At 40.2% G+C, this 12,051-nt stretch overlaps 1 protein-coding gene across 1 annotated transcript in view; it reads right to left on the bottom strand.

Moving 5' to 3' along the window:
• The window catches only part of LOC123768049 (NADH:ubiquinone oxidoreductase core subunit S3), a 47,143-nt gene extending 37,020 nt beyond the window's left edge, over positions 1-10,123 (bottom strand). Inside the window, 1 exon segment of the mRNA XM_069306540.1 lies at positions 10,019-10,123. Within this exon segment, the coding sequence (XP_069162641.1) occupies positions 10,019-10,076 (58 nt within the window). The 5' untranslated portion in view covers positions 10,077-10,123.
• Positions 10,124-12,051: the final 1,928 nt, after the last annotated feature.

Raw genomic sequence — 12,051 nt, forward strand, 5'->3', positions numbered from 1 at the left:
TATAATTATATGTGGCAATTCAAATTATGTTGGTTGTGGAACAAAATTTTTTGGAAATGATCATTTATGGACTTCCCCGGTAAAACATCCTTTGATCCAGATGACAGGCCCATCCGGGCGGGGGTCCTTCCCATATAGTCTGGATTAGTGAACTTCATCAGTATCCATTATATGGAGGTCCAGATTTATAAATATAGACCTGGGGCCAGATTCACGAAAACACTTACGCAAGCACTTACGAACGTTTACATCTTTCCTCAATCTCTGACGGCTTTGGTTACATTTATTAAACAGTTTACAAGCATGAAAACTTCCCAATCAACTGTTGTTATTGTTATAAAACAGCCTCCTGGTGCTTCGGAGCTTATTAACTGTTTAATAATTGTAAACAAAGCCGCCAAAGATTGACAAAAGATGTACAGGTTCGTAAGTGCTTTCGTGAATCTGGCCCCTGACTATCTCTGCACTTGTCACATTATGATAAATGTATTGTCAGGCCTAACACGTTAAAGGAAAAAAACATATCTCCATGTCGAGTGTGTTATGTGAAGAACCATATTGTTGTGCTCAGTGTTACAAGGGAATACATACTTCCATGCCCAGTGTGTTACGGAATCACTACTAGTGTGCTGTGAGATTTTAACATTTTTTTTTTTTATTATTATTTTTCTACCACAGACGTGGCCACACATTTACAATGCTAACCAGCATATATACATTTTCTTCTGTCCTCCATGGACAGGGTTAGAGATGTGTTAAACATATAGTTCAAGGGTTTATTGAACAATCAACCACAGAAGGTGATTCGGTGCTTTTAAAATGCTAAGCTAACCTACATACGTAAATACATAGATACACAGATTTACGTATGCCCTACATAAAGTGTTCGATGTGTCATTAATGTACATTCACAAAGGTGAAATGTAATTCTGATCAGCTTCCATATATACTTTATACCCATACATATACATACACACACACACATATACATACATATATATACACACACACATGCATTCACATACATTTGTCTCTTTTACTCTGACAGGGTGAGGTAGCTGATAAAGAAACTAGTGTGCAATTAAGCACTTAATCACTGAAGGTGATGAAGGTGCTTTTACAAGCTCAGGTTATATAGTTACATCACATACATACAATGTATGATTGATATATTACATGGTCAATCTTGGATACAAGTCCAATATATCATCAAGTGTTCCAGTACTCATATAGTAATTGCAGAGTTCAGCATACCTTAGCCCAGGAGGGCGAAAGTCAGTCAGTATGGGACATTCTACAATATAATATTTTAACATATTGACAGGCATAAAGTGTACTTAAAATTCTGTAATGTAACTGTATTGTAGTCAGGCTTGATATGATCATTTTAAATATGAGTGTACATACAGTATACAGGAATTCTGAATACTAGTATCACTTCTTTTCCATTCATTTAATGCTGTAATTGAGGTCTGCATCACCTCAGAGCCCCCAGTGGATTTTCTTATTGATATACATACAGTATATCACATTAGTGTGATTTTGAGTGTGTATCTGAAGTTAGAGTGTACAGTGTTGAATTAATGTACTGTACTTTCAACCGTGGCCCCGTGGCGAAGTGGTAAGACACTCGCCCCATGCTTTGCGAGCACTTTGACCTGGGTTCGTATCCTGGCTGGGGAAGATTGACTAGACACAAATCCTTAGCTGTACGCATTTGTTCACCCAGCAGTGGATGGGTACCCGGTTGATAAATGATTTGGTGGGTCACATTCCATGGAAAATTAAGACTAAGGACTTGCCTAAAATGCTATGCATGCTAGTGGCTTTACAAGAATGTAAGAACAATGTATATATAAATAAAAACTTTGCCTTCACCCAAGTGCTTGGGGGATCATACATAAACCTTAGACTGGCTTCAGGAGGGTCCTCTAGACATCCTGTGATTTCAGTACAAATCTGGACGTATGACGTTCACAAGTCAGTGGTGGTACACTGGTAGAGTAAGTGGCAGGCAATGCCTTGGTTGCGGGTTCGCATCACCTCAGAACCCCTGTGCATTTTTTTCATTAATATATATCACATTAGTGTGATTTTCTGTGTGTATGACTTATAAGAATAATAAAAGTAATATTTATTTATTTATAAATGGAAAACATTCTTTTGAGATATTACATTACACAAATATATACTCATCCTGTCCTCTTACAAATTATGTTTGAATGATTTTTTTTTTTCCAAAACACCAAGTTAAGCGTTCTCTGGTAGGTTACCTTGAGGTAATTTCGGGGCTTAGCGTCCTCGCGGCCCGGTCATCGACCAGGCCACCTCGTTGCTGGACTGGTCAACCAGGCTGTTGGACATAGCTGCTTGCAGTCTGACGTATGCATCACAGCCTGGTTGATCAGATATCCAACCATCAGGTATCCTGGTTGATACGGGTACCACCTCTTGGGTATCCTGGTTGACCACATTAGGAGGGCAGGAAGTTCTTCTAAGGTTTCAAAAGTCATGAAAACCATTAATTGAAAGTTTCCTCTCCTAACCTAACCGAGTAAGCCAGAGAACTCTAAACAGAAAACGGGACAGTACGTCACTTTTGTGAGCCGATTACATTTCAAATTACGTCCATTTTTTTACCAAAGCGAGCATGCCAGCGAAAAGTAACGTTATTTTAAGAGGACGGGTTGTTGTGGTCTGGCATTGCCATTTTTAAGGGACCAATAACTATAAAATAGTTACAATATACTGCATATCAAACAAATGTATATACAGTATAACATTTTATGCTGTATTTATATATATATATATATATATATATATATGTCGTACCTAGTAGCCAGAACGCACTTCTCGGCATACTATGCAAGGCCAAATTTGCCTAATAAGCCAAATTTTCCTGAATTAATATATTTTCTCTAATTTTTTTCTTAAGAAATGATAAAGCTACCCGTTTCATTATGTATGAGGTCAATTTTTTTTTATTGGAGTTAAAATTAACGTAGATATATGACCGAACCTAGCCAACCCTACCTAACCTAACCTAACCTATCTCTATAGGTTAGGTTAGGTTAGGTAGCCAAAAAAGTTAGGTTAGGTTAGGTAGGTTAGGTAGTCGAAAAACAATTAATTCATGAAAACTTGGCTTATTAGGCAAATTTGGCCTTGCATAGTAGGCTGAGAAGTGCGTTCTGGCTATTAGGTACGACATATTATATATATATATATATTATATATATATATATATATATATATATATATATTAGTATATTTTTGGTAGCAGTCTTTCCTGTAGACATATATTATTAAATATGACCGAAAAAGTAAGATTAATAATTCTAACACGAATTTTCTCAATCTTTCGTACATTACGCTTCACTGTTGGAGGTAAATCAAAAATCACTTCTCCAAAATTCATTTTTATTTCTAGTCTGACGCGACACGGGCGCGTTTCGTAAAACTTATTACATTTTCAAAGACTTCACAAATACACAACTGATTAGAACTAGCGTTTCCCTGGTTTTATATCTACATTTGAGTGAGGTGGGAAGGGTGATGTGGCATTACATTTGAGTGAGGTGGGAAGGGTGATGTGGCATTAACACAAGACAGAACACTAGAGGATATTAATAGGGTATTAAAAGTATCAACACAAGACAGAACAGAAACAATGGGTATTGAATAGAAGTGTTTGTAGAAAGCCTATTGGTCCATATTTCTTGATGCTTCTATATTGGAGCGGAGTCTTGAGGTGGGTAGAATATAGTTGTGCAATAATTGGCTGTTGATTGCTGGTGTTGACTTCTTGATGTGCAGTGCCTCGCAAACGTCAAGCCGCCTGCTATCGCTGTATCTATCGATGATTTCTGTGTTGTTTACTAGGATTTCTCTGGCGATGGTTTGGTTATGGGAAGAGATTATATGTTCCTTAATGGAGCCCTGTTGTTTATGCATCGTTAAACGCCTAGAAAGAGATGTTGTTGTCTTGCCTATATACTGGGTTTTTTGGAGCTTACAGTCCCCAAGTGGGCATTTGAAGGCATAGACGACGTTAGTCTCTTTTAAAGCGTTCTGTTTTGTGTCTGGAGAGTTTCTCATGAGTAGGCTGGCCGTTTTCCTGGTTTTATAGTAAATCGTCAGTTGTATCCTCTGATTTTTGTCTGTAGGGATAACGTTTCTATTAACAATATCTTTCAGGACCCTTTCCTCTGTTTTATGAGCTGTGGAAAAGAAGTTCCTGTAAAATAGTCTAATAGGGGGTATAGGTGTTGTGTTAGTTGTCTCTTCGGAGGTTGCATGGCTTTTCACTTTCCTTCTTATGATGTCTTCGATGAAACCATTGGAGAAGCCGTTATTGACTTGGACCTGCCTTACCCTACAGAGTTCTTCGTCGACTTGCTTCCATTCCGAGCTGTGGCTGAGAGCACGGTCGACGTATGCGTTAACAACACTCCTCTTGTACCTGTCAGGGCAGTCGCTGTTGGCATTTAGGCACATTCCTATGTTTGTTTCCTTTGTGTAGACTGCAGTGTGGAAACCTCCGCCCTTTTCCATGACTGTTACATCTAGAAAAGGCAGCTTCCCATCCTTTTCCGTCTCGTAAGTGAAACGCAGCACGGAACTCTGCTCAAATGCCTCCTTCAGCTCCTGCAGATGCCTGACATCAGGTACCTGTGTAAAAATGTCGTCAACATACCTGCAGTATATGGCCGGTTTCAAGTTCATGTCGACTAAGACTTTTTGCTCGATGGTACCCATGTAGAAGTTTGCAAACAGGACACCTAGGGGAGAACCCATGGCGACCCCATCTACTTGCTTATACATGTGCCCATCCGGGCTCAAGAAGGGTGCCTCTTTAGTACAAGCTTGGAGTAGTTTCCTCAGAATACTTTCTGGCATGTCAAGAGGAGTACAGGCTGGATCACGATACACTCTGTCGGCTATCATTCCGATTGTCTCGTCCACAGGTACGTTGGTAAACAGCAATTCTACGTCCAACGAGGCTCTTATCCCTGTGGCCCGTGCGCCCCGCAGTAAGTCCACAAATTCCTTTGGAGACTTCAGGCTGAAGGCGCAAGGAACATAAGGAGTCAGCAGGCCGTTGAGTCGCTTCGCCAGTCTGTACGTGGGTGTGGGTATCTGGCTAATGATTGGCCGAAGTGGGTTTCCAGGCTTGTGCGTCTTGACATTTCCATACGCATATCCAGGTTTATATTCCCCAATGATCTTTGGCAGGTGGAGTCCGGATTTCTTGGCGTTCACAGTTTCGATCAGTTTGTTGACCTTTGCTTTTAATTCGGCTGTAGTGTCCTTCGTTACCCTTTGGAACTTAGTTTGGTCAGAGAGTATGATGTTCATTTTCGCCAGATATTCGTCTTTTTTAAGAATGACATATATTGGCGACTTGTCACCTCTCCTGACAACTATCTCCTTGTTCTCACGAAGGCTTTTAGCTGCCGCTTTAAGCTCGGGGGACAGTATGGTGCTTCTGTAGTTGCCTCGATTCTTTCCTCCTTCTGCAATAAGTTCTGCTTGTAAGGTATCTTTGGTAGTGACCTTCTTTTGTGTCTCGAGGTCGAATATGTCGTCCAACAGAATTTCCAACTCTACTTTCCGGGCCATTTCACTCGGTCTGGACATAACATGACAGTTTATGCCCAGATTTAGGAGAGTGACTTGGTCCTCAGTGAGGTTAATTCCTGCAAGGTTCAGGAAGCCATCTCTTGGTCGTGGAATTGCCATAGGTCCTCCATATAATGTTGTTAGTTTCTTGATAATCCTTGTTTCAGTGCTGAGGTGATGTTGGTCTGTGAGGATGTCGAGGTGTTGTTCAATGCGGGTACGGATACTATGGTCGATGTTGCTATTTCTCCACTCGTTTGTAGCATGAAGTAGTTGCGTTTTGTTGTCTTTGATTTCATTCTCTGCCTTGTATATCTGATCACGAATCAGATCCTGGCGATATTTTATCGTGAAGGCTTGATTCCTTGCTGCTGGGTCGTGCACTTTAACATTAGTATATTTTGGTAGCAGTCTTTCCTGTAGACATATATTATTAAATATGACCGAAAAAGTAAGATTAATAATTCTAACACGAATTTTCTCAATCTTTCGTACATTACGCTTCACTGTTGGAGGTAAATCAAAAATCACTTCTCCAAAATTCATTTTTATTTCTAGTCTGACGCGACACGGGCGCGTTTCGTAAAACTTATTACATTTTCAACTTACTACATGTAAAACTTACTACATGTGAAGTCTTTGAAAATGTAATAAGTTTTACGAAACGCGCCCGTGTCGCGTCAGACTAGAAATAAAAATGAATTTTGGAGAAGTGATTTTTGATTTACCTCCAACAATGAAGCGTAATGTACGAAAGATTGAGAAAATTCGTGTTAGAATTATTAATCTTACTTTTTCGGTCATATTTAATAATATATGTCTACAGGAAAGACTGCTACCAAAATATACTAATGTTAAAGTGCACGACCCAGCAGCAAGGAATCAAGCCTTCACGATAAAATATCGCCAGGATCTGATTCGTGATCAGATATACAAGGCAGAGAATGAAATCAAAGACAACAAAACGCAACTACTTCATGCTACAAACGAGTGGAGAAATAGCAACATCGACCATAGTATCCGTACCCGCATTGAACAACACCTCGACATCCTCACAGACCAACATCACCTCAGCACTGAAACAAGGATTATCAAGAAACTAACAACATTATATGGAGGACCTATGGCAATTCCACGACCAAGAGATGGCTTCCTGAACCTTGCAGGAATTAACCTCACTGAGGACCAAGTCACTCTCCTAAATCTGGGCATAAACTGTCATGTTATGTCCAGACCGAGTGAAATGGCCCGGAAAGTAGAGTTGGAAATTCTGTTGGACGACATATTCGACCTCGAGACACAAAAGAAGGTCACTACCAAAGATACCTTACAAGCAGAACTTATTGCAGAAGGAGGAAAGAATCGAGGCAACTACAGAAGCACCATACTGTCCCCCGAGCTTAAAGCGGCAGCTAAAAGCCTTCGTGAGAACAAGGAGATAGTTGTCAGGAGAGGTGACAAGTCGCCAATATATGTCATTCTTAAAAAAGACGAATATCTGGCGAAAATGAACATCATACTCTCTGACCAAACTAAGTTCCAAAGGGTAACGAAGGACACTACAGCCGAATTAAAAGCAAAGGTCAACAAACTGATCGAAACTGTGAACGCCAAGAAATCCGGACTCCACCTGCCAAAGATCATTGGGGAATATAAACCTGGATATGCGTATGGAAATGTCAAGACGCACAAGCCTGGAAACCCACTTCGGCCAATCATTAGCCAGATACCCACACCCACGTACAGACTGGCGAAGCGACTCAACGGCCTGCTGACTCCTTATGTTCCTTGCGCCTTCAGCCTGAAGTCTCCAAAGGAATTTGTGGACTTACTGCGGGGCGCACGGGCCACAGGGATAAGAGCCTCGTTGGACGTAGAATCGCTGTTTACCAACGTACCTGTGGACGAGACAATCGGAATGATAGCCGACAGAGTGTATCGTGATCCAGCCTGTACTCCTCTTGACATGCCAGAAAGTATTCTGAGGAAACTACTCCAAGCTTGTACTAAAGAGGCACCCTTCTTGAGCCCGGATGGGCACATGTATAAGCAAGTAGATGGGGTCGCCATGGGTTCTCCCCTAGGTGTCCTGTTTGCAAACTTCTACATGGGTACCATCGAGCAAAAAGTCTTAGTCGACATGAACTTGAAACCGGCCATATACTGCAGGTATGTTGACGACATTTTTACACAGGTACCTGATGTCAGGCATCTGCAGGAGCTGAAGGAGGCATTTGAGCAGAGTTCCGTGCTGCGTTTCACTTACGAGACGGAAAAGGATGGGAAGCTGCCTTTTCTAGATGTAACAGTCATGGAAAAGGGCGGAGGTTTCCACACTGCAGTCTACACAAAGGAAACAAACATAGGAATGTGCCTAAATGCCAACAGCGACTGCCCTGACAGGTACAAGAGGAGTGTTGTTAACGCATACGTCGACCGTGCTCTCAGCCACAGCTCGGAATGGAAGCAAGTCGACGAAGAACTCTGTAGGGTAAGGCAGGTCCTAGTCAATAACGGCTTCTCCAATGGTTTCATCGAAGACATCATAAGAAGGAAAGTGAAAAGCCATGCAACCTCCGAAGAGACAACTAACACAACACCTATACCCCCTATTAGACTATTTTACAGGAACTTCTTTTCCACAGCTCATAAAACAGAGGAAAGGGTCCTGAAAGATATTGTTAATAGAAACGTTATCCCTACAGACAAAAATCAGAGGATACAACTGACGATTTACTATAAAACCAGGAAAACGGCCAGCCTACTCATGAGAAACTCTCCAGACACAAAACAGAACGCTTTAAAAGAGACTAACGTCGTCTATGCCTTCAAATGCCCACTTGGGGACTGTAAGCTCCAAAAAACCCAGTATATAGGCAAGACAACAACATCTCTTTCTAGGCGTTTAACGATGCATAAACAACAGGGCTCCATTAAGGAACATATAATCTCTTCCCATAACCAAACCATCGCCAGAGAAATCCTAGTAAACAACACAGAAATCATCGATAGATACAGCGATAGCAGGCGGCTTGACGTTTGCGAGGCACTGCACATCAAGAAGTCAACACCAGCAATCAACAGCCAATTATTGCACAACTATATTCTACCCACCTCAAGACTCCGCTCCAATATAGAAGCATCAAGAAATATGGACCAATAGGCTTTCTACAAACACTTCTATTCAATACCCATTGTTTCTGTTCTGTCTTGTGTTGATACTTTTAATACCCTATTAATATCCTCTAGTGTTCTGTCTTGTGTTAATGCCACATCACCCTTCCCACCTCACTCAAATGTAATGCCACATCACCCTTCCCACCTCACTCAAATGTAGATATAAAACCAGGGAAACGCTAGTTCTAATCAGTTGTGTATTTGTGAAGTCTTTGAAAATGTAATAAGTTTTACGAAACGCGCCCGTGTCGCGTCAGACTAGAAATAAAAATGAATTTTGGAGAAGTGATTTTTGATTTACCTCCAACAGTGAAGCGTAATGTACGAAAGATTGAGAAAATTCGTGTTAGAATTATTAATCTTACTTTTTCGGTCATATTTAATAATATATATATATATATATATATATATTATATATATATATATATATATATATATATATATATATATATATATATATATATATATATATATATAATTTTTTTTTTTTAGCAAGAAGACTTGTTCACAATACCTGTAAAAATGACCATACACCAAACTATTTCTTTATTTATTTCTACCTGACTTTGCCCGAGGACCATTTTCTCTCTCTACAGGCCTTGACAAGGACAGGTAGCCTGCAGCTTGTCAAAGTCCCCCCCCCCCTCCTCCCCATTTATCCTGATGATTTTGATGAACCGGATTTTGAAATTCAATAATGTTCTGGCATTTACGACTTCGGGAAGCAGGCGGTTCCGCGGGTTTATAACGAGTGAGAAGACGTCTCCTGTGCATTATCCTACATTGTGGTTCGTTGAGCTTCACACTGTTGTTCATTGTTTGTGTTACGTCTGATCTTTTGAAGAAATTGACCCGATCAATATCCCCCAAATTGTTCAATATTTACACAAAAAAAATAAAAGTTTCGATACCATATACGTGTTAACCAAGCAGGAAATAGGTACCCAGGAACCAGGCAACTGTTGTGGCATGTATCCTGTGGGGGTGGGATATTATTTATAGGCCTAGGAAGACCTTTATAGGCCTTTATAGGCCTATAGGCATCCTGTCCCCTGACTGTGGGGAACAATAAGGTGAAACATACACCCCCAAAACCTGGACCACAGAATCCCGTCTTAAGACTTATCCTACATAGCACCCGCACCAAGAGCGGCCCGTGTGGGCGTGGGCGTGCGGGCGTGCGTGCGGGCCTGTGTGTGGGCGTGAGGGGCCAGCTTACCAGTGGTGGGGACACACCTGGCCAGGGCCGCCAGTCTCCGGCTGAGCGAGGCCGCCATGTTTACACCGGATGCCGTCGCTTCGTATACAACCTTTCCTACACCATATTACGTACATTAATAATATTTCGTTCACTTTATGTTTTCGTACAAGACATCCATTTATAAATAATAAATAAATAAATGTTTATTCAGGTAAGGTATATACATACAAGAGATTTTATAAAAATTGATAGATTTATAGATAGAGCTGGTACATACAATGCCTAAAGCCACTATTACGCAAAGCGTTTCGGGCAGGAAAAACATTAAAGACTAAAACTTAATACTAATTGAGTTTAAAGTATAAAATGTGTTGAGAACAAATAAAAATAAAAATAAAAATGGGGGAACATGGCTGAAAAAGCAGCACAAATAAAATTAGGTCGACAAACAGCGTTGTTTAAAATAACAGACATGGGTTGACAATAGAGGGGTAAGGTAGGTTACAGGGAATTTATTAGGTAGTACTTCGTTTTTAACTTAAACTGGTTGAGAGAGGTACAGTCTTTAACATGGTTGGGAAGGTCATTCCACATTCTGGGTCCCTTGATTTGTAGAGCATTTCTAGTTTGATTAAGTCGTACTCTTGGAATATCAAAACTGTATTTATTATGCTAGATTATTCTGCTAGATTAAGGACCTGCCCGAAACGCTGCGCGTACTAGTGGCTTTACAAGAATGTAAATACTGTACTATCCAATGTATTCTCACAAACCCAATGTACCTTCTTGTATATATATAAATAAATAAATAAATAAATAAATAAATAAATAAATAAATAAATTTCTGGTGTGGTGCCCATGGGTTCTGTTACAACCTTCTATGAAGCTTTTGAGGTCAGGATTGACATTACAGTTCAGTGTTTTATATATGTATAATACACATGAGAGAATGTGCAGTGACTTAATATCTAACATATTCAGAGATTTGAGTAAGGGTACCGAGTGCTGTCTGGGGCCAGAGTTGGATATTGTCCTAATAGCAGCTTTGTGTTGAGTAATTAGAGGACGTAAAGGGTTTTGGGTAGTAGAACCCCAAGCACAAATACCATAGTTGAGATATGGATAGATAAGGGAGTAATAGAGAGTCACCAGGGCAGGGCGGGGTACATAATATCTGATCTTAGAAAGAATGCCAACAGTTTCTGAAACTTTTTTTGATATATTTAGAATGTGTCCCTGGAAATTCAGCTTGTGGTCAATGAGAACGCCAAGAAATTTGCCATCTATTTTGTTACAAATTTGTGTATTATTTATCCTGAAATTTATTTGACTAGAGGATTTATTGCCAAACAGAATATAGAAAGTTTTGTCAATGTTAAGGGTGAGTTTGTTGGCAGTTAGCCAAAGATGGACTTTATTTAGCTCAGTATTTACTGTGGCATTTAGAGCAAGGGGGTCAGGACTGGAGTAAATGAAGGTTGTGTCGTCAGCAAATAGAATTGGTTCGAGGTGTTGGGAGGCATTAGGAAGGTCATTAATGTAGATGAGAAAGAGGAGAGGGCCAAGTATGCTGCCCTGAGGAACACCAATGTTGATGGGTAGGATGGGAGAAATTGAATTATTCACAGAAACATACTAGAGCCTGTCAGTAAGGTAAGATTTGAGGTATTGCAGGGAGTGTCCTCTGACTCCATAATGATGTAATTTAAGAAGAAGGTTTTGGTGGTTGACAGTGTCAAAAGCCTTACGCAGGTCCACAAATAACCCAACAGGGAACTCATTTTTATCAAGAGCTGCGTGGATCAAGTTAATCATACTAATAAGTGCATCGTTAGTGTTTTCTTGGGTCTGAAGCCATATTGACAAGAGCTAAGTATATTGTGTTTGGCTAGATAAGAGTAAAGCTGCTTGTAGATTAGTTTTTCAAATATTTTTGACAAGTTAGGCAGGATTGATATAGGTCTGTAGTTGTTAACATCTGTGAGATCACCACATTTGTGGACAGGGGTTACTCTTGCTTTTTTTAGAAGATCTGGAAAGGTTTGAAGTTC

The sequence above is a fragment of the Procambarus clarkii genome, chromosome 58, assembly GCF_040958095.1.
Source record: "Procambarus clarkii isolate CNS0578487 chromosome 58, FALCON_Pclarkii_2.0, whole genome shotgun sequence".
Taxonomy (NCBI): domain Eukaryota; kingdom Metazoa; phylum Arthropoda; class Malacostraca; order Decapoda; family Cambaridae; genus Procambarus; species Procambarus clarkii.